Source organism: Pelophylax lessonae, assembly GCF_965119305.1.
Source record: "Pelophylax lessonae genome assembly, chromosome: 3".
NCBI lineage: Eukaryota > Metazoa > Chordata > Amphibia > Anura > Ranidae > Pelophylax > Pelophylax lessonae.
In genome coordinates this window covers 636,260,398-636,283,665 of record NC_138770.1, presented here as the reverse complement: position 1 = coordinate 636,283,665, position 23,268 = coordinate 636,260,398, and the positions used below count along the sequence as shown (strand labels likewise).

Here is a 23,268-nt window from a genome sequence, read left to right as displayed (position 1 = left end):
AAAGGTGCTGACTCCTTCTACCAGAATAATTCCACAACATAATCTCATTTTGTTAAAAATGTAAATGTTTATTATAAATTCATTAAAATAGTTGAAGCATCATTCCCCTTAAAAACATATGTTCAGCAAACCACACTAATATTGCAGCCCCCATGAGAGTATGGCACCTCCCTTCAAAGGTATTTGTAATGTCATATATTGGTTCTATAACCACACTTAACAGATCGTATAGAACATACCACACAGGAAATAAAAAAGAGGGTGGAATGCCTTTTCTCAACACGTTTCGCACTGTAGGCTTCCTCAGGGGTTCAAGGGGTGCAATCAGTGTGGTCAAAAATAACAATTTTAGACGATGTCAAATACAAGAAGGTAAATTAATAATAATCTCTCTAGGAGCAAATCAGGGCAGAAGCGATAGAGATGGAATGGTAGTGAAAGGGTGATCGACCAAGCAAGAAGCATCTAAAGAGTCCCAAAAAGGTGTCCACAACAGGTGTGGGTGAGCGGAAATGGCAACCTGATTTCTACATGTCACCAGACAGACACTGAATCTGTGTTATTAAGAGAATCCTTAACACTCTAAAAATGCCCCTCCTGACTAAAGGGTCATACCTTAAGTGCAGAACCATACGCCAGTGCCACCTTGGAAATCGCCTCACCGAGTATTCAAACCGTTTCCCACTCTACTGAAAACAAAAAGAAATGTTTTAGTTGCCTTTACATTCCCACTATCAACAGCGCTCCTGGTAGAATTTCAGATCCAAGTGAATATATGAGTGCTTAGACATGCTGTTGAAATGAGAAAGAAGAGAAGCAGGGTTAATTGACAATTCCTATAGTTGTCATAATGTTCATGCATGTGTCAGGATGTGATATTGAGACCATATAAAGAGATTTAGTAGGTTTTTCAAAATCTGTAGAGTTTTGAGATCCATAGAATTTGGGACAGCCAGAGAACCAAGAACTAACCATACTGAGAAGTAGATTTTAGTAGCAAGTGGTGCTTCTAACTATGGGCTAAATACCATATATCTATATCTATATATATATATATATATATATATATATATATATATATATATATATATTATTTAATATTATATAATATATTATTTTTTTTTTATGTAATTCTTTAAAAAATGTAATTGTTTCTTTAATTTCGAATCCTTTAAATAACTACACCCATTACGACTGCACAGATAATACTCTACTTCTTTTTTTTTTTCTCTCCGCAGGCTCTCTTGGCCTCAGAACCCAAGAACAGTAAAGCGTGTCTCTTGAAGATGACTATGAAAGAATTAATAAACTTGGCTATGCCTTCGGGTGACCTGTCTGGAAATAACAGCACAATCCCGCAGGTGACAGTGATATTACACAGGCTAAGCAGCCACAGCAGACCTCTTTCAACAAAGGACAATATATGTAACTTTACAGCTTTTACCACAGTTACTGACAATCCAGTGCAAAATCATAGCACAACAGAAAACCCTGTCCTTTAAGTCAATGTATCGGGTCCAGGAATGACAGAAAAATTAATTTTTACACCAGCGCCATCCAACTGGCAGGGCCTAGTCCGGATGTGGTCTACAGAGGGTGTAGTGTAATTTTTGGCTTGCGTGATTTTATACTCTGACATCACTTTAATTTAATAGGATCCAGCTAAAACCCTGCATTGACTGGACAGAACCAGTTCGAATGTGCTGTGTTGTAATTTTGCTTTCTGATGCGTTCATACATTTTGGAAAGAAGTATTAAAATGGCCACCATGATATATTTCATTGAGCTGTTTTTATAGACCTGTCAAAACACAAGGAATAACCTGTATTTCTAATTTTTATCAGCAACTTAGGAACTAAAAACTTCTTTAGCCCACATCAATATTCTGTGACCCATAATTTTCTAAGCTGTCCTGACTATAGCCAACCACCCCTGCCCAAACTTTCTAAGGGCACATTGCTCCTACTTCCCACATGCACACTGCACCTGTTGTGTGTAATTTTCACATATCTATCTTTACTAACGTGCTGCCTGTGGAAAGCAGCCTTTAGTTTACAAGTTTCCTAGCTCAGGTGGCAACGTGCTTACACATAGAAGTTGATGACTTCTCAGCAGTGGACTTGATTTCAGTGAAAGGGAGTCACAGAATTGCAGCCACAGCTCTATGCTGGTAAACTACAGTCCTGAACACGATACATGTACACCAGGGCTGTAGATAAGGGGGGTTTGGGGTGTTCAACCCCCCCCCCCCCCCAGAGCATCCTGCCAAAACTGAAAAGCATCTCTGCCCTGCTGCCTCTCATGGCACCAGCGCCGCTACAACAGGCAGCACAGCAGTCAGTATGGCGAGTGGAGTGGATGCAGCAGGTCGGGGCCAGTGTAAAATGAAAAGTGTCTCTGCCCTGCTGCCTCTCATGGCACCAGTGCCACTACAACAGGCAGCACAGCAGTCAGTATGGCGGGGGTGGAGTGGATGCAGCAGGTCGGGATTGATGTAAAGCACACTGGCACAGGCACTCACGTCACTCTGTTACAGCCAGGCCAAGCTGGGTTCCCGGCTGACAGATCATAGGCACAGTAAGAGCGGGTGGCACCTGTAGTCCCACCCACCGTGACCGACTGCCTCTACGCTTTGTAATTCCCGCCTTGGACTTGTCTTCGAAGGAGCATGGAGCGGAGAACACGCAAGGTAGCAGTGCTGCTGCTGAGAAGCTGAGCCCCCCCTCTTTCCCTTTTAGCTTGTTGCCTGAGAGACTGAAATCACATACCACTTACCACTGCTGTGCTGCCATAGGGGTAAGTGAGACTGGGGCAACTGGCAAAGTTTTTCACTAAACACTGGGATAGTAGGTTGCCATTTTCCACTGCTAGTTTGGTACTGACAGTCCAGCCTGGCTCTTGTTGTGGTGCTGACTGCAGAGCTAGAGGGCTGAGGGTTTACTAGGCACAACATGGCTACCAGAGCCAGGCTGGACTGTTTGCTAGCCTCAGTGCCCTGGCCCTTATTTGATGGTGTTATAAAGGCATTAATAAGCCTCGGTTCACACAAGGATGTGATGCAGAAAACCTGCAACGTGTGTCCAGCACAAGGCTGCCTTTAACGCAGGGCAAAAGGGATAGCTGCCCTGGACTCAGCCCCAGTGCTTGTTGTGGGGCGCAAAGCAGCTGCCCTTTGAGCCTGCACTGCCTGTAAAAAGATGACAGCCAAATGCTAATGGGGCAGAGTTGGACTTGAGCTGTCTGGCGGCAGGGCAGGCCTGGGAGGATGCGTGCCTGGCTCTCTCTAACCTCATCTTAAATCTCCCGGCTTGGTGCTCCGTCATCTCTCCCAAGTCTCAACCAACCACTGCCTGACATGTCCTCCTTATCCGACTAACAAACGATCACTCCGCCCCCTAACAACCAGAGCTGTGATCAGTGGGGAGGAGAGGGAGGGACCGCTCCTCCCTCTTCTGTACAGCTCATGCTGAAATTCTGGGACCTGTCCTCATTGTCCGTGTCACACAGTAAGTAAATGATGTGTGGTGTGGGGGCACTGACATCACCTTATATGGTGATCAGGAAGGATCATTGTGAGTGTTCAGCAGACAATGTACAGGGATAGGAGATCAGACAGTACATGGAGCAGTGCAGTCTCTGGCCATCTCCTGTACTATGTCTGCAGTCTCTGACCATCTCCTGTAGTAAGTCTGCAGTCTCTGACCATCTCTTCCAGTATGTCTGCAGTCTCTGACCATTTCCTGTTGTAGTACCTCTGCAGTCTCTGACCATCTCCTGTAGTACATCTGCAGTCTCTGACCATCTCCTGCACTATGTCTGCAGTCTCTTACCATCTTCTGTAGTATGTCTGCAGTCTCTGACCATCTCCTGTAGTATGTCTGCAGTCTCTGACCATCTCCTGTACTGTGTCTGCAGTCTCTGACCATCTCCTGTAGTATGTCTTCATTCTCTGACCATCTCCTGTAGTATGTCTGCAGTCTCTGACCATCTCCTGTAGTATGTCTGCAGTCTCTGACCATCTCCTGTAGTATGTCTGCAGTCTCTGACCATCTCCTGTAGTATGTCTGCAGTCTCTGACCATCTCCTGTATCATGCCTGCAGTCTCTGACCATCTCCTGTGTCATGTCTGCAGTCTCTGACCATCTCCTGTGTCCTGTCTGCAGTCTCTGACCATCTCCTGTGTCATGTCTGCAGTCTCTGACCATCTCCTGTAGTATGTCTGCAGTCTCTGACCATCTCCTGTATCATGTCTGCAGTCTATGACCATCTCCTGTAGTATGTCTTCATTCTCTGACCAACTCCTGTAGTATGACTTCATTCTCTGACATCTCCTGTAGTATGTCTGCAGTCTCTGACCATCTCCTGTAGTATGTAAGCAGTCTCTGACCATCTCCTGTATCATGTCTGCAGTCTCTGACCATCTCCTGTATCATGTCTGCAGTCTCTGACCATCTCCTGTATCATGTCTGCAGTCTCTGACCAACTCCAGTAGTATGTTTTCATTCTCTGACCATTTCCTGTAGTATGTCTTCATTCTCTGACCATCTCCTGTAGTATGTCTGCAGTCTTTGACCATCTCCTGTAGTATGTCTGGCACTAAATCAGTGTTTTTCAACCTTTTTTCAATCAAGGTACCCTTTAAAAATTATGGACAGTCTTGAGGCACCCCATTCTAAAATGTAAAAACTATTCTAATTGTTTTACATAACACAGCATTATCCACACGTAGGGCACCCAACATTAGAGGTGATTTATTCTTCCAAAGCAAATACACTTTTGCAAACTGGTACTGACTAGTATTCCAGTGTTTCTTTTCTCCCTCAGTTTTTCTCCATCATTCTGCTAATGTGACCCCAATGCTGATGTAGAGGGGCAGGGGAGGGCCAAACAAGGATGCTATGCAGGCAACTGACTTCCTCCTCATAAACTGATGATGCCATTGGTCGTTAGGCTGCTGGCAGCTAGAAGGTTGTAAGGTTGCACAGTGAAAGCCTGTGGCTTTGTGTAACTAAAAGGAAGGCTTTATCCATATGCTGGCTCCCCCCCCCTTTCACCACTTGGTACCTGATGCTGAACCCCCCCCCCCCCCAGGACAAACAATTATCTATGGCCCTGATTTACACGTCGGATAGCATAAAGGAGAGTTCAGGGGCCGCTGGAAAAAACGCCCAACTGCTCCTAAACTTCAGTTTAGCAGGTGTAGTGTACATGAGGCCTTAATAAGACACTGTACAAAATGCTAATGGTGTTTTGGCTAATACAGCCTTCCCTATAATCTGCTGTATGAAAGGAAGGAAGGCCGAAATTTGCCAGCATTTTGTACACTGTGTCTATTTACATATAGCATATAAAGTTCTAATAGAGGCGTATACTGAGTTGCCGGCAGTTTTCACTATGGACTGACAGCATTGAGGACGGAACATCCCAGCCTGTGCACCAGTCTCCAGCACAGAATCTTGGATTGAGCAGTAGAGCCGCGGTACGATATATGTTTTCCCTTATCATTTCCTATGGCACCTGTTTACATCTATGCGATTTTCATCTGTCTGCTTTTGAACATGCTGCATATTTTTGTTTTTATGTGACTTGGTGCAATTATAGCCCCAATGAATTTAAAAGAAGTTCCTCAAAAATGCATGTTATAGATGTGTTTTTTGCCGTGTTTTTTGCCATAACTGGGATTTTTCCCTGACAACATCTACTCTACACAGGCAGCAGAGGAGATGGAGAGAAGGCCACAGAATTCTGCATGTGGAGGCCTATATCCGCCTGGTCAGAACTAGGCGATTGCTGTATAATCTCCCCCAAAATTTAATAAGATTTATGCCTCAGCAAGCATCATATGCCATAAAAAAGCGCATCAAAAACAATTAAAGAACACATGGGCTTATAGGTATTGCGCAGCACAAGGTTTGCCTATTGCCCCTCTAAATTTTTCATAAAAATGTCCATTCATCCCGCAATCTCAGTTAAAATATAACTTTTGGCAAAACTTTCTAAAGTTTTGGATAGAGTAGAGAGGGATTAGAATCCCTGTCAGTTTTTATTGCGGCCAGTGCCCCCGTTAGGGAGATTCACCCTTTCTATTTGTCCTGGTTACCATTATCATTAAAAGTAAAAGATTCCACATTTTGGGTTGTCCACAAAAAAGTAATGGAGAGGATATCTTCCAAAGGGGACACTAGTTCTGGTGACCTGGTGGTCACCAAGAAATTCCTTTGCAGGGATTTATTCTCACTTCCTGTTTGGCTATGGGACAGAAAGTGAAGGGAAATCTCCACAATGGGACACAGATGGCAAAAAAAAAAAAAACGAACAGGGGTTATAACTAGTGATCGACCAATATTGTTTTTTCGTTGCCGATACCGATATTTTGGCCATTGCATATTTTCGTACATTTAAAAAACAAATGTTGTTTTATTTTTATCACTTGACAGGTACTCTTGTGGAGAGATCTGGGGGTCTAAAAGACCCCAAAACCCTACTCTGCACTTAAAAGCATTCAAAACGCCAGGTTTGGCTGTTTTGAATGCTGTCACTTTTGTTAATCTGGTACCAGTACCTGGAAGTGATGTCATGACATCACTTCAGTGCTTATATCTTTAATTTGTACATATGTGAGGGTCATATTCAATAACATTTGTAAACGGAATTATGCTATGTAACATCATTTTACCCTCAAATGAGCAATATTTGGAATATCGGCAATATCGGCCAGTTCCGGGGCTGATGCAGATATATCGGCAAAAGTCCATATCGGCCCTCGATATATCGGCCTTATTGCTTGATCCCTAGTTTTAACTCTCCCCATCTCTATCCAAAAAGGAAAAAAAAAGATTTGCCTATAGTTCTACTTTCACTCTACTTCAGTTCAGGCAAATTTTGAAAGTTTTAATGCACTTATTGTGTCATTCATTGCTCTTTTGCATGAAAGCAATTTGTAATTCCATTTGACTGTCCCTATACACCGCAAAGTAGAACGCACAGACTCATTATCATGGTAATCTATACAAGCATCTTGAAGCAAGATCTCTCTTTCTGTGGACCGCAGCCAAAGCTAAAATATATTTCAGACTTTTATCACTGAGATTCTAAAGCTTTCTGATGTATATACTCTTGTGTATGTATGCTCTGAGCATGTTTGATCAGTTACTTCTACATCTGTTATATTCTTTTCCAGTCCTCGCTTTTTTTTTTTTTTTTTTTACTTCCTTTTTGGCGGCACAATCCTCTATTGAGACTTGTTTAAGATCTAGATAAATATCTATGTCACATGTTTTATTTTTTCTCTCTCTCCCTTTTTTTTTTATTTTTTTTTTAACAAGAAAGCCCGGGAGAATTCCCAGAACCACCCGAGGCACTTTGGTTTGACTTTTAATGTGTCTGACAGCACTTTTGGGATGCGAGACTGATTTATGTTAATAAAATTAATGTATATTTTATGTTCGCAGGTGAAGTGGTATGTTAGGTAATGATGAGGTTGCTCTAATAAGGCAGTAATAGATTATGAGTTGAAGGTGAGCTATTATTTATTAACAAGCTATGTGGCTGGGATCCAAGCTATGATTTAAGCAGGAAAAGATGCGCATATGTGCTTTTAACCAAAAACAGTTGCTGTTATGCAAGGTTCCTTGCGTACGCAGAGCATTTGTTTGTTCTTACTTATATCTTTAGCATATTAATTCTTCTTCAGATGTCTAGAGGGTAACGTAATGTGTTTCTTTTTTATATACCCTTAGGGTCTTAATTATATTAATTACAAATATGTCTCTACTTTGCTTTAAGTCTACGCAAGATCCTAGTGTTAGGCTGACAGTACTTTGCAATGCATAGAGCAGTAGTGGTTAACATTCTTGATTCGGGGGGCTCAAGTGCAACCCCCCAACATCAACAAAGAGCCCACACATAAAATTTTGGAGTATTCATTATCAGGGACATGATACAAGAGATGGTCTGAGACTGTGAACATAATACAGGAGCTGGTCTGAGACTCTGAACATAATACAAGAGATGGTCAGAGAATGCAAACATGATACAAGAGATGTTCAGAGACTGTGGACATGATTCAAGAGATGGTCAGAGAATGCAAACATGATGCAAAAGATGGTCAGAGAATGCAATAATGATACAAGAGATGGTCAGAGAATGCAAACATAATACAAGAGATGGTCAGCAAATGCAAACATGATACAAGAAATGGCCAGAGAATGCAAACATAATACAAGAGATGGTCAGGGAATGCAAACATAATACAAGAGATGGTCAGGGAATGCAAACATAATACAAGAGATGGTCAGTGAATGCAAACATAATACAAGAGATGGTCAGGGAATGCAAACATAATACAAGAGATGGTCAGGGAATGCAAACATAATACAAGAGATGGTCAGGGAATGCAAACATAATACAAGAGATGGTCAGGGAATGCAAACATAATACAAGAGATGGTCAGGGAATGCAAACATAATACAAGAGATGGTCAGGGAATGCAAACATAATACAAGAGATGGTCAGGGAATGCAAACATAATACAAGAGATGGTCAGGGAATGCAAACATAATACAAGAGATGGTCAGGGAATGCAAACATGATACAAGAGATGTTCAGAGACTGTGGACATGATTCAAGAGATGGTCAGAGAATGCAAACATGATACAAGAGATGGTCAGAGAATGCAAACATGGTACAAGAGATGGTCAGAGAATGCAAACATGGTACAAGAGATGGTCAGAGACTGTGGACATGATTCAAGAGATGGTTAGGGAATGCAAACAAGAAATGGTCATAGGAGACTGTGAACGTGCCGTAGGAATTGTTTAAGGATGGGGACATGCTTCAGGAGACGTAGACTGGAGACATATTACACAGGGCAGTAGGGAAACACAGATTAGTACCAAAGGGCCCCACAAAAATGCCAAAGGACCTTATGCAGCCCCCAGGCCACAGATTTGGCACCAGGGCATTGAGCCTGAGTGCTTACCTTCCCCCTCCCAGGCCTGGTCAACGGGATTAAATTAAGCTAATAAAAACATATGCCGGGTATTAATGCTGGCAGCATTTCAAAATATATTAGTTGTTTTAGATTAATACATAAAAGGTTTATGTGGCGCTTTGCTATTTTCACCCAGAGTTCGGCTTTATTCACACCAGATGTGGTGGGATTGTGTTGGGCACAGCGCAAGCAAAGCAAAATGCCTTTTCTCCTGTGTGCCTGATTTACATCACTACATTGCAGTGGTGTGCGGGCACTGTGTACTGAAAAATTGCGCACGCTTATGGAATGGCGACAAACATTGGTACTTAAAAATACCCATAGGCGACACTTTAAACATTTCTACAGGTTACCAGCTTAGAGTTACAGAGGAGGTCTAGGGCACTAATTATTGCTCTCACTCTAACAATAACGGCGATACTTCACATGTGTGGTTTGAACACCGTTTACACTTGCGTATGCATTCGCTTCTGCACGCGAGCCAACAGGGACAGGGCGCTTTAATTTTTATTTTTTTTCCTATTTATTTTATCTATTCTTTTTTGACAATTTGTATTCCTATTACAAGGAATGTACAGTAAACATCCCTTGTAATAGAAATAAGCATGACAGGACCTCTTTATTGTGAGATCTGGGGTCAAAAAGACCTCAGACCGCACATCTACACTAAAAAAAATAAAGAAAAAGAATATTTTTTTTTTTTATCATGATGAAAAAAAATTGGCTCTTTAATATCGGTTGCTAGGAAAAAACGTTTGACGTCGATCCGGTCCTCCAAGACCATAGAGTCAAGTGGGGGCCATCTTGCCCTCACTCGACTTCCTGTCTGTGAGGAGCGCGGACCGGATCGTTTTCCCCGCTGCTGGTGGGTCTGGGAAGTGGCGGGGGGGGGGGTGACCTCTTTCGTCGCACCATAAGGGTGATCCTGCGGTGAATCCGCCGCTGGGACCACCCTTATGTGAAAGAGAACCGCCCACCGTTTCAAAGAATACCAAGGTTACGGCAGCTATTTGCTGCCATACCCCGGTATTTAACGTCAAAGTACCAACGTAAATTGACGGCAGGCGGTGCGGAAGTGAGTGGTTAAGGGTCTTGAAGCCTGATAGGACAATCATGGGAGAAATTAAAACCCCCCTACAAACTATGAGCACTCACTGTTACAAGTCACAAGATAGCTCTTATTGCTATATACGGCTGATAAGAAAAGGTATTTATCAGTTTATATTTACTAAAATAATTGCATTTCTGTATACTGTGGGAGACCAGATATAGTGAATGCAGGGTCCTGGGTTTATTAACACTTTAAGGCAGTTTAATGGCCACTGCCAACCTCCATATTTTTTTTTTTCCCCTTCAAGCAGTCCTTGGTTGTACATACCATGGATGGAGTACCATGCATCCTTCCTGGACCTGCCGCATGACAAAGACCCCTCTCCTATTGCTTTTAAACTTCTTTATTCCCAGGAAAAGGAAAGATTGGTGGTTTTCTATAAATCTCTTATAAAGCTGAACATGCTGGTCAGTTCTGCATGGTTGAGTCCTACAAATATGCAACATTTCCATAGGATGTAATCTGTCTTTAGAGAAATATGGAAGCTGCCATTGCTGACCTCTCCCTCCGAAAATGCTGACTGCCTTTGTCATACAGATTCTCTGGCTTTAGTTACATTGGTCTGGAACAAGCATGGAGTCAGTAAAGTCATTACACCATGCGAAAAAAAAGTGCTGAAGCCACAGGACCGACATGAACTGCCAAGTAGTTATACTTCTCAGGAAAAGGTCAGCAGTGGTACCCATGCAATTCTCCTAATTGTCAGTTGGATTTCAAACTTGGAAAACATGTACTATTATTGTCCCCTAAAGACTGATTTGAGAACACAGGATAACTTATTACAACTATAACTATTTTTCTCTTTTTTTTTTTTTTATCCTCTTAGGTCCACGCTTTAAATATTTTAAGAGCTATTTTCCGTGATACTCGCCTTGGAGAAAATGTCATTCCTTATGTAGGAGAAGGAACACAAGCTGCAATCCTTGGATTTACCTCTCCAATTTGGGCCGTAAGGAACTTTTTCGTTATTTAGTATGTTTATAAGAAAAAGAAACGCAAGCAATTCTTTTTCCAAGTGCCTTTTTCCACTAGACAGAAGCAACTTTTTGATTTAAATCGATATTAAACAGAGAAGTGTTATTTACCATAATTTATTCACATATATCGTATACCGTATTTGCTGGCGTATAAAACGACTGGGCGTATAAGATGACTGGGCGTATAAGACGACTGGGCGTATAAGACGACTGGGCGTATAAGACGACTGGGCGTATAAAAGACGACTGGGCGTAGAAGACGACTGGGCGTAGAAGACGACCCCCTCATTTTCAAGTTAAAACAGGTTTTGGGCTATACTCGCCGTATAAGACTACCCCCCTTCTGTACCGTAGCGGAGTACAAAATGTGAGGATTACTTTACATGGCCCAAAACAAACATCCCTATTAATCTCCAAGCAGGGTAAGTACACAAACGTACCTATTAATCTCCAAGGTAAGTACACAGGGTGTAATCTCTCAAAGCGCTGACTGGATGTGCGAGAATACTTTACTGGTATGTATCGTAGCTTTGGCATCATACAGTATACCGCGCTGAGCCAATCACGATGAGCAATACATTCTATTATTGAATACAAAGCCTGTTTGGATTGGCGGAGTCAGAAAGGCAGGCTGAGGATGTTACTCTCTCTGACTCAGCCAATCTGAGCTGGCTTTGTATTTAATAATTAATACATCGCTCACCGTGATTTGCTCAGCACGGTATACTGTATGAAGCCGAAGCTACGGTACATACCGGTACAGTATTCCTGCACATCCAGCCAGCACTTTGAGAGATTACACCCTGTATACTTACCTTGGAGATTAATAGGGACATTTGTGCACTTACCCTGCTTGGAGATTAATAGGGATGTTTGTTTTGGGCCATGTAAAGTAGTCCTCACATTTTATACTCTGCATATAAGACGACCCCCTATTTTTTGGGGGGATGTTTTTAAGGTTAAATAGTCGTCTTATATGCCAGCAAATGCGGTATATCATGCCACTTTATACAATCCTCTAAGTACCTTATTCCTGTAGCACTGTTGTTTTGTCACAGAAAATGCGTTCAGAATTCGATACATGTATGGCCGGCTTAAGATTTACTTGGCACATCTCTTTCCGGCATGAAAAGAAACCTGATTTAGTCTTTGCTGCAGGTCAGTTACATTTACAGGTCTTGTCCCTCCCCGAGCATGGGATTGGACAGCAAAAGGAGAAGCAGCAGACTGATAAGTTCATCTCACTGTTACTTTGCTCTCTGCTCCTAATCGCATATTCCTTCTAGTGCAGCACAATTGACTGGCTGTTTGTGGGTTTTCCCCTCTGCTAGTCTGTGCTCTAATGTACAGGGGATTACAATACTCAAATGCAAGTACTTAAACCTGCTTGCATTTTAAATTGTTTGAATAAATACAGGTATGCAATAATTTGTGTCATTTATATCTGCCTTAAGTTCAGCTTTGAAATATTCCTGTTATATGCTGCCAGGCTGAATAAAAGGCTTTCTGCAATGTCCTTCTATGGGAGAGCTCAACAGAAAGCCTTGCATATAGAAGAATGTGCTCATATTAATTTACTTTAACCACTTAAGGACCGGAAGGTTTTCTACGCTGTACCGAAATAAAATTGATGTCCCCCCCCACAAATAGAGCTTTCTTTTGGTGGTATTTGATCACCTCTGCTTTTTTTTTTTTTTTTTTTTTTTTTTTTTTTTTTAGCACTATAAACAAAAAGAGCAAGAATTCTGAAAAAAAATATATATATATTTTTTACTTTCTGCTTTAAAATACATTATTCCCAATAAAAAAAAAAAAAAAAATGTAAAAATCTAATTGTTTCATCAATTTAGGCCAATATGTATTCTGAACATATTTTTGGTAAAAAAAAAAATCCCAATAAGTGTATATTGATTTGGTTTGCGCAAAAGTTATCACGTCTACAAACTAAGGGATAGATTTATGTAATTTTTATTTATTTATTTTTTACTAGTAATGGCGGCGATCAGCGATTTTTACCAGGACTGCGACATTGCGGTGGACAGATCGGACACCTAACTGACACTTTTGAGGGGACCAGTAACACTAATACAGTAATCAGTGCTAAAAATATGCACTGTTACTGTACTGACACTGGCAGGGAAGGGGTTAACACCAGGGGCGTTCAAAGGGTAAAGTGTGTCCCTAGGGGATGTTTTCTAACTGTGCGGGGGATCGACTCGCTGGATGAACACAGAGACCTGTGTTCCTAAATAGGAGGAACACAGGATCCCTGTGTTCATCTCTCACAGAACAGTGGTCTGCTTTGTTTACATTGTCAGACCACCATTCTGTCTCCATGGGGAGCGATCGCAGGTGCCCAGTGGACATCACGTCCACCAGACCCGCTGATTGGCTCCCTCCTCTGGCCAATCGGCTTGTGTGCGCGCCTCCGCACCCCCGCTTTCTGTTACACGAAGCAACGCACAGGTACATCGTTTCACGTAATAGAGCCGACCTACAGTAAAACTACGGTGGCTGGTCGGCAAATGGTTAAAATGTCTGGTTTAACTTGTAAAATTAGTTTTTAATCTGTACTGTTGTTAACTACTTGACCTCAGGAAGGTTTTACCCCCTTCATGACCCGAGCATTTTTTGCTATTTAACACTGCGCTACTTTAACTATCAATTATGCGGTCATGCATCACTGTACACAAATTAAATTGATATTGTTTTTTTCCACACAAAAAGAGTTTATTTTGGTGGCATTTAATCACCGCTGGAAGACTGAAAAATTAAAAAAATATATATATTTTTTCTGCTTCCTGTTATGAAACATATCCAATAAATAAAAAATCTATTTTTCTCATAAATTTGGGCCAAATGTATTCTGCTACATGTCTTTGGTAAAAAAAAAAGAAATCTCAATAAGTGTATATTAATTGGTTATGTGCGAAAGTTATAGTGTCTATAAACTATGGTATAATTTATATACTGGAATTTACACAGCAATGACACTATACTAGTATTGGCAGTGATCAGCGATGTATAGTGTTACTGTGATAGTGTGACGGACAATCTGGCGCTAGCTGACACTGGCTTTGGAGGGTCACTAACTGACACTGGCATCAATAGTGACACTATTACAGTGGTCAGTGCTAATACCATGCACTGTCACTGTATTAATGACACTGGATGGGAAGGGGTTAACATCTAGGGGCAATCAAAGGCAAACTGTGTGCCTAACAATATGTACTGTGAGCTGCTTTTACTTAAAGTGGAGTTCCAGCCTCAAAACTAAAATTTGACATGCGCTTGCTCTAAGTAACCTGAAAAAGAATTGGATAATCACAATTTTTTATTTTTTTTGCTTTACTTACCTTGTTATTGAAGAAAATATACTCACCTTCCTTCCACTTCCTCCCTCTGCGGCCGCGGCCCGCGCCATGACTTCCTGCTTGCATTGACTCCTGGGAGTTGAATGTCATCACTCCCAGGAGTCAATGCGCCTGCATTCTCTGCTAAACAGCTTCTGGGCATGCCCACATCTAAGATGGCCGCGCTGGACAAGACATTTTTAAGGTAAGTATTTCTTCTAAAAGGTAAGTGAACCCGGGGACAGTTCAGAGGCTATCATTGCTGAAATGCACTAGCCCTGACTGTCCCCGGGGTATTTTTATCAAAAACATTTTTTTGAGGCCGGAACTCCGCTTTAACTATCTGGCTGTTTTTTCTCCTTGCTTTTCAGAAAGATGAAAGAGCCACATCACTGTCCATAGTACAGCAGAGTTCTGTGTTTTTGTAAACACAGAACTCCGTGTGTGATTTGCCACAGCTGATCAGCTGACTTCAGCCAAAATTATTGGCTGAAATCAGCTGCCAAACTCGTGCCCAATCACAGCATGGATTGGCATAAAGGCGTGCTCCAAACCCAGGAGAAAGGCTGTGCTATACCAGTATGTCGCCCCGGCCTGCAGCTGCTGCCTGCACAGTACAATTACTGTGGGCGGGTGGCAAGCGGTTAAAGTGGCATCCAACTCAAAAGCAAGCATTTATTATATTGCAGGTTACCAATTCTTAGATGTGATGTTGCAGTCGGTTTCTTTTTTAGGCTTTCTTTCCTTTATTTTCCCCTGGTTATCTGGCCAGTAAGTCTGTTGTTTTTCAACAGAACAAGCTGTTCTGCAGATGTAGCAGTTAAAGGGTTGGAACAAACTATTCACTACTGATAGGGGTGGGAACAATGATTAGCTTTTATTCATGTATGTAAAACCTTTATCCCAAACGTAAACAAAAAAAAGTTGGCTGTACCTGCTTAAAAAGTGTTAGCTGGAGTTTGGCTGCGATCTGTTAGTGTATCTAAATCTGCTAGTCCATCTAACACTCCCCTCCCCAAGATTAACAATGCTGCTGTCCAAAGGTGCCTCCTGTGCACCTTCATCCAGAGTGTGGGGGGGACATTCTAATACAGGAGGTGTGTTACTGGCCAGACGGGAAAGGCAGATCTCCATTCTAAAAGGGGGGGGGGGGGGATGATGGATTTTTTAATGTTCCACCTCTTCCCCTAGTAAAAGCACCTCAAACAATATAGTAAAACACTGGCTAGGCACAGTCAACCCTTTGATCGCCTTAGATGTTTAACCCCTTCCCAGCTGGTGTCATTAATACAGTGTATATTTTTAGTGCTGATCACCGTATTAGTGTCGCTGGATCCTGCAAAGTTTCCGATTGTCCTCTGCAATATTAATCGCTGATTGTCGCCATTACTAGTATTAAAAAAATAATAATTATTCCATATATATATGTCATAGTTTGTAGATGCTATAATATTTGCGTAAATAATCAGTGTACGTTACTGGAATTTTTTAGACGAAATATATGTAGCAGAATACATATTGGCCTAAATTTATGGAAAACATTGTTTTTTAAAAATTCTGTTGGATATGTTTTATAGCAGAAAGTAAAAATTATTATTATTATTATTTTTTTTAAACTGTTGGTCTTTTTTTGTTTATAGTGCAAAAAATAAAAAATGCAAAGGTGATCAAATATCACCAAAAGACTCTATTTGTGGGAAAAAAATTACAAATTTTATTTGGGTACAACATCACTTGGCCACGTAATTGTCAGATGAAGTAAGGCAGTGCCGTATCACAAAAAAATGGCCTGGTCATGAAGGGGGATAAATCTCCTGGAGGTCAAGTGGTTAAAGTTCAAGTACAGACAAAGTTTTTTTTTTTTAAGTTTTGAAAATCTCATGTCGACTTTTTTTTGTTGTTTTTGTCCCTACTGGGAGATTTCTCCTCATTTTCTGTCCGAACATTTTTCCGCTGGGTGACAGACTGCAATAAAACCCTTTTGTTCAGTAAAATAGGAACTAATAGAAACTCCGTCAGGTAAAGTGTCTTCCTGTCTCAGTGACAACCACTCAATTCTTGTCTTGCTGTCTCAGGAACAGGAAATGAGTTGAAATCTCCCCAACGAGGTCACAGAAAAAAAAGTAGTGTTTATTTTCCACTAACCTATTCAAAACCAAAAATAAAAAGACTTGTGGTCAAAGCTAATAGATAATCAACGTTCATCATAAAGTGGTTAGTGAGTTTCTGAAATTTTTGTAGGTATATCTTTGAATTTCTCCTTTACATACGTGTTTTTTGGCCATATTTGGTTCCTTAGTAAGCATGCTGAGCCCTTACAGTAAAGGTTTCACTTATTCTTGTTGCCTTTGATAAATATGTGGCTATAAACCTAAAACAAATCAGATGTTGTTGAGTTGTGTTGGAATGAAAACTGCACGTTATCTATTGTTGCATGTCAGAAGATCGTTAATAAGCCGTTCAGTTCAGTGAATCACTCAGCTGTATCTTTTAAGTAATTCATTATACTTCTAGCAGCATTGTGGGCTATAGCACGTTGCTGCATCTGCTTCATTTGGCTTTTCTTTCCTTACCACTTGTTCACATTGAATGCAGCTTTGAAATTGTGACTTCATCTGAAATCGCATGATTTCAAAGCCACATGTCAATGCAACTTCAGGTAGCACTTTGAAGACATCTGTGCAGCTTCATGTAAGTCACACCCGAAATCGCCAAAAGTAGTGTAGGAACTCGTTTTTAAAACTTTTGCGGCATTGCAAAGTTGGCGTCGCAGCGATTTTAACTGCACCTATGCTGACAATAGGGGGAGCCTTTTCATGCGATTTTGACCTGTCAAATCGCATGACAAGTCGCTCAAATGTAAACGAGGGCTTAAAGTCAAAGAAAACTGTTGTATGTGAAGCAGGGAGGCTGCCATTATTGGCCTTCGCGCTGCTGGTTGTCTGACTCTCTTGCTGGCCCTTTTGCTTTAGTACTTTGAGTCACTTAAAGCGGAGTTCCACCCAAAAGTGGAGCTTCCGGTTTAAGTACTTCTGACCCCCTAACATGCCACATTTTTTTGGGGGGAAGCAGGTACCTAGTTGTGACAGGTACCCCCTCCCCTACCCTCCCTGCAATCTACTGGGACATGTCAGAGGTTCCAGAAGATTGCCCATCCATGCAGGAGGCGCAGCGCTACTCGCGCATACGCAGTGCACGCGGCTTCACAGCTGGGTGCCCACAATCGTAACCCAGTGCCGCAGAGAAAGAGAGGAGCGAGGTTTCGGGTGGCCGCATCGCTGAACCGTGGGCCTGGGTGAGTGTGTGTTTATTACGGCTGGAACTCAGCTTTAGGCTGGCCATAAATGGTTTGAATCTTGGCTGGTTTGGCAGGGACTGGCCAAGAGTTGATCCAACTATGGGTAGGCTGGTTGTACCCAAGTTGATCCATTGATCGACTTGGGTACAACCAGCCTGTCTGATTTTTTTTATATGTGATTACTGCTGGCAGCTATAGCTGCCCGAAAGTTCGGTCCTTGGACCTCTCCTATTCTCGATCTACACCTCCTCCCTGGGTCAGCTTATAGCCTCCCACGGCTTTCAATACCATTTCTATGCTCATAACACCTAAATCTGTCTCTCTACCCCTCAGCTCACCCCATCGGTCTCCTCATGCATCACTGATTTACTATCAGGCATAGCAGACTGGATATCACACCATTTCTTCAAATTCAACCTGTCCAAAACCAAGCTCATAATATTTCCTCTCCGACGTGCCCCTTCCCCTAATTTCTTTTAACTATTGACCGCACTAAGCTTTTAATTCACTCCCTGGTTTTCTCTTGCCTCGAAAACTCCCTACTCATTGGATTACCTTTACATAGGCTATCCCCCCCCCCCCCCCCAATAAGTGCATCATGAATACTGCTGCAAGATTCCTCCACCTTACCAATCATTCAGTGTCCTCCACCCCTCTCTTCCAATCCCTTCACTGGCTTCATCTCACCCAATGAATAAAATAAAAGTACTAACCATAATTTTCAAAGCCACCCACAACTCTGCCCGCAGCTACTTGACTAGTCTGGTCTCAAAATATCAACCAATCCACTCTCTTCAGTCTTCCCAAGACCTCCTGCTCTCTTGCTCGCTTGTCACTTCCTCCCATGCTTGCCTGCAGGATTTCTCCCAAGCTTCTCCCATCATTTGGAACGAGGACAATTGTGCAGATAAGGAATTCTGAACACAGAACAGCTGCTATCTAAGGCCGGCCATAGGCTGTTCGAATCTCAGCCAGTTCAGCAAGAACCGGCTGAGAATCGAACCATTTATGGGCAGGCTAAATGTACCAAGTTGATCAACTAGGGTACAACCAGCCTGCTGGATTTTACATATGATTATCGCTATCGGCTGGTATAGTCACTGCTAAGGCTTGCAACACATGGATCAATTTTCTTTGATCAGCCAGCGGACTGCAGCGCTGATTGGAGGAACATTTTCAAAAACGTTGGTTAGTGAGAAATTGATTGACTTCTCTGGAATAGGAACAACTATAGATGGACGGAAATTCAACTGGTCCCTGCTGAACCAGCCCAATTTCAATCCATCTATGGCCAGCTTAAGAACTATGAGAGAGGGCAATATAAAGAGCTTTCAACAGCCTTATTGCACTGGTACTGTTACAATATATAGAAATGAAAGTAAGGAGTGCTGGACTGCTTGATATCGTGCAGCCTATGATGTGAGGTATGAGGAGATTGATAGGTACCTGTTTGGTCCCAGGGACCCTGTGAGGGGTGTTTCATGTGGAATCCTGGAAAGAGATTCGATAGTAAAGGTGCCACTCCACTGATAAAAGCCCAGGATTGCCCTTATTTGTGTTCAAGAAGATGTGCAGCAGGTTTTGGGGTCTACATAACAGCAAGTGGTCAATGAACTGAAAGCTGCCCACAATAACTTGACTCTTTGCACGTGACTAATGTACATGGCCACATGCTTTGACACCCCTAGTTCAGCCCCGAGATTGGATGCATTTTGCCCTCTTTCTTAGGGACTGTAAATCGGTTCGAATAATATCCCTGAAAACTTTCGGAGGTCAGAACCGGGACAATCACCCCTTGAATTACCAGTTCTTGCACCTTTCCAAGGAGAGCCTGTAAGCGGTCCGGGGACATGCGCACGTTGGAAGGAAAGTACCTTTCCGAAGGGTAGGAACGAAACTCTATCTTGTCGCTGGACCATATGACTTTGTGGACCCACTTGTCTTGCACAAAGGAAGTCCACGGGTCCGGGAACGATCAAGACGCCCCCCTCCCCATCTCAGGTACTGGTGAGGGCGCGCCTTCCAGCTGAAGGAGCCTTATCTGTGGGTCTGGAGAATCCCACTCTCGACTTGCCAGACCAAGGTTGCTTGGACCCTCCTGAGGCTTTGAAAGGCTTTGATCCATTGTCAGCCGACCCTGAGGGACGTAAAAACTTCTTTGTGAGCCGAGAAGGATGGGCCACATCTACGATAAGGATCCTTACCCTTACTAGCCTGCGGAAAGAACTTACTTCTGCCCCCTGTGAGACCCCTAATGTCATCCAGGGTAGCTCCAAACAGGCAATCTTGAAAAGGGAGATCAGTTAAGGCTTTTTTAGAAGTCTGGGCCGCAGACCAACATTTGAGCCAAAAAACATGCCTAAGGACCACTGACAAAACAGACAGTCTAGATGATCCACAGGGACCCAGAAGGGGAGGGGGTGCCTAACAGGAAGGATGGGGATTTTTTGTGTCTGACCGTCCCATGGAGGGGCCCACATCCACCCAAAAACCCATCCAGGGGGAGAGGCGGGACAGCTGCTCACCATACCACGAACTAGGCGGGCACTGCTCCAGACTGAACCTTCTCTATATTGAAATGGGGGGATGGGGCGCTATCAGCCAGGAGGAACACTGGGACACAGGCCAAAACCTGGTCGTATGTGACCTCATGAGGTGTTTAACTCACAGGCCAGCCCCCCTCCGGTGGGGCTATGTCGCGGCCAAACTAGCTTGGAGCTGAGGCCTGCACGTGCTCGTTGGCCAGACTGGGGTGTCCACTGGATCTAGATTATCCAGCCCGCCGCCCAGTCCCGCAGTTGATTGTAGATCTTGCAGGAAAAAATAGGAATATCTATCTATCTAACTAATCTATCTAAGGGAAAAAAATTGCCATTACCAAAGATCCCAGCAAGGAACTAGGTTCTTACTCCTGACTAGGTAGAACCTATAGCAGAGAGGGGGGTATACCTCTTGGGACTGCCCATAAGGATAGTCAGTCTTTTTTTTCTGCCTAGTGTCCTACTCCTTTATGGGGCAATATAACCCAATGGTTAAGAAAACCAGGAGCTGTGTCCGTCAATGAACGAAAGAGAAATATTTTTTAAAATGGGGGGGGGGGGGTCTTGCTGTTGCAGATCCTTCCCTTGGAGCACTTATGCCAGCCTTGCCTGGGCTCCCTAGTCTCCATTTTTTTTTTTTTTTTGGATGAGACTGTTATGGTTACCGGCTGCAATGTTATATTCATTAATTTATACCAATAATCATTGAGCATATTACTCAATTGCTGAGGGGATTCTTTAGCCTCCCTGCCACTTTGCTCTGGTTAGCTCTGCAGCTTTTTGGGTGGCCCCAGTGATTTTGGGGAGTGATCGTCCACCAGTTGACCCCCTTCAACCTTCCCAGTGGGATCTTCCTCACTAGGACAACAGCAAGCTTGTGTTTTGGCATGTTTTTATGCAAAGTGGCTTTACACACAACATGTTAAATTCATGAGGAGTTGTTGTACCCTTCATATTTTTACCGCTGAGAGAGAATTTAAAAGAATTAACATTTGAAATGCCTTAGGTATTTCTGTCTTCACTTGCAAAGATTGTTCAAGGACAGAATTAGGCAGGCGCTCATATGTAACATTTTGTGAATGGTATATGTATGGTATAGCTGCATAAGAATTGTTATATACTTTTAGGTACCAATTTTTGTATGAATAAAGTTTTTCCTTTTTTTTTTTAATATGTTTCCATGTTCATGCCCAGTACAGTCCCACCTAGAGGCATATTTGCTTCTGTTTAACTGTTAGGAATGTGGACATAATGTAAATACTCCAAAGCAACTTGCAATCACATAATATCCACCATCTATAAGACACCCAGTTTTTATCTTTAGGAGGACCTGATACTTTGAATTCACAGCTCAGAAAACTAACATCCAAAGTGCAAAATCGCAGTAAAGTGTTAAGAAAAAACAAAAAAAAAAAACAACCTGTAGGCCCTCACCACAGTAAGACTAAAAAAAAATAGTGCACAGTTTCCTAGTTAGCAGAATGCAGCCGAGTTCAGCAAACAGTCTGACTCTGGGAGTGCTCAGGGATCAGGGCTCAGCATGTTTGACTTGCAGTACTGCTCACCTTCGTACACTTCCAACATCTGTTGCACATAAAAAAATCTTTATGCTCCCAAGACCTTAAGCCGTGAGTTATTGCTTTTCCACTGTCACGTCTTTGGACAGATTAGACCTGGTGCCATGGTACCCTCTGATCCTCTTCCCCTTCTCTCCAGAAAAATACACCATGTGCCAAGGGGAGGCACTGACAGTCTGTACCCTGAATTAATGGGATTTTTTTTTTCCCTTGTAATTTCTGTCAAGGGAAGAAGCAAAACTCCCACGTGTTCTTATGTTGTGGAGCTTGCTTCCTAGAGAAGAGTGGCTTTATTCTGGTGTTCTAACATTTTTTAACAGTTGTGCTGTTGTACGATAAAAGAAAAGCATTCCCTTTGAGAAGATATGCAATAATTTAGCTTTATTCATGAAATATGTAGGTGATCTAGACAATTAATAAGATTTATTTTCAAGAAGTATGTACATTTCTCAAAATTAGCACAGATTAGGGTTTTGAAATATAAAATTAGCTGTGAGCATTTCTTTTGTTTTTCCTGTTGGCAGATGCACGTTAGAACATTTTAGATATTTGTATTAAGGTGGCCAGGCACACCCAAATAATCAGTAGGTAGGGTCATTTTGGAACTAATCTGCCAATAGTTGGGCTGTATGTATTGTGTTCCTGTTAACTTTCGGAGCTGTTTATTTTTTTTAAACTTAAAACGAATGAATCTGTAGTTTTACCACAGGGAGCTTACAAGTATGTTGCCCCAGCGCATTCCTACAAAAAAATTAATAAATAGTAATAATACTATGCATAAATTAGGAACTGACGCCTCACCACTGTTGAAGATATCTATACTGGAAATGTTCTTTCCTCCTTTGATGAGTTGCAAAGAAATTATGATCTCCCTCGCATTGCCTTCTACAGGTATCTCCAGTTTAGACATGCACTGCACACACAGTTTAAAACCAACAATACTAACTTCTCTAATTATCCATTAATTGATCCAACCTTCCCCTCCATCTGTTCGTAAATGGATACAGATGGTGAACTACATATTGTCATACCGAAAAATCATTTTTAAATATAGAGGGTGCCCCAAGAAATACAATAAGATTTGGAATGCATGGTGTTCTTCTACTCTTACTATAATTATTGTCTAAAGTTGTGCAGTTATAATTAAATGTGAACTAGAGAAAGTTGTTCAGTTGCATATCATGACCCAGGTTCTCACCTGGTGGTATTTACATTTGTATAAGCTCAGGAGAGTATTGGATATTGATCTTTATTTCAGAATCCTAACCAATCTTTTGTGCGTATCTTTATTTGACTTGTTTCCTGTCTGTAAAACACATTATGTACCTTATTGTGCTCACAACGTGCATCATGTCAAATGTACCAATGTAATGCATCCTCATGAATAAAAAGAGTTAAAAAAAATAGGAATTGACTACTT

The 23,268-nt window shown here is 42.1% G+C and overlaps 1 protein-coding gene across 2 annotated transcripts in view; it reads left to right on the top strand.

Annotated features, from left to right (window-relative positions):
- The window catches only part of THADA (THADA armadillo repeat containing), a 1,178,628-nt gene that overhangs the window by 391,917 nt on the left and 763,443 nt on the right, over positions 1-23,268 (top strand). For both annotated transcript variants that reach the window (XM_082249837.1, XM_082249838.1), the window contains exons 24-25: positions 1,239-1,361; positions 10,930-11,052. In XM_082249837.1, coding sequence (XP_082105963.1) covers positions 1,239-1,361; positions 10,930-11,052 — 246 coding nt within the window. The remainder of the gene's footprint in view (positions 1-1,238; positions 1,362-10,929; positions 11,053-23,268) is intronic.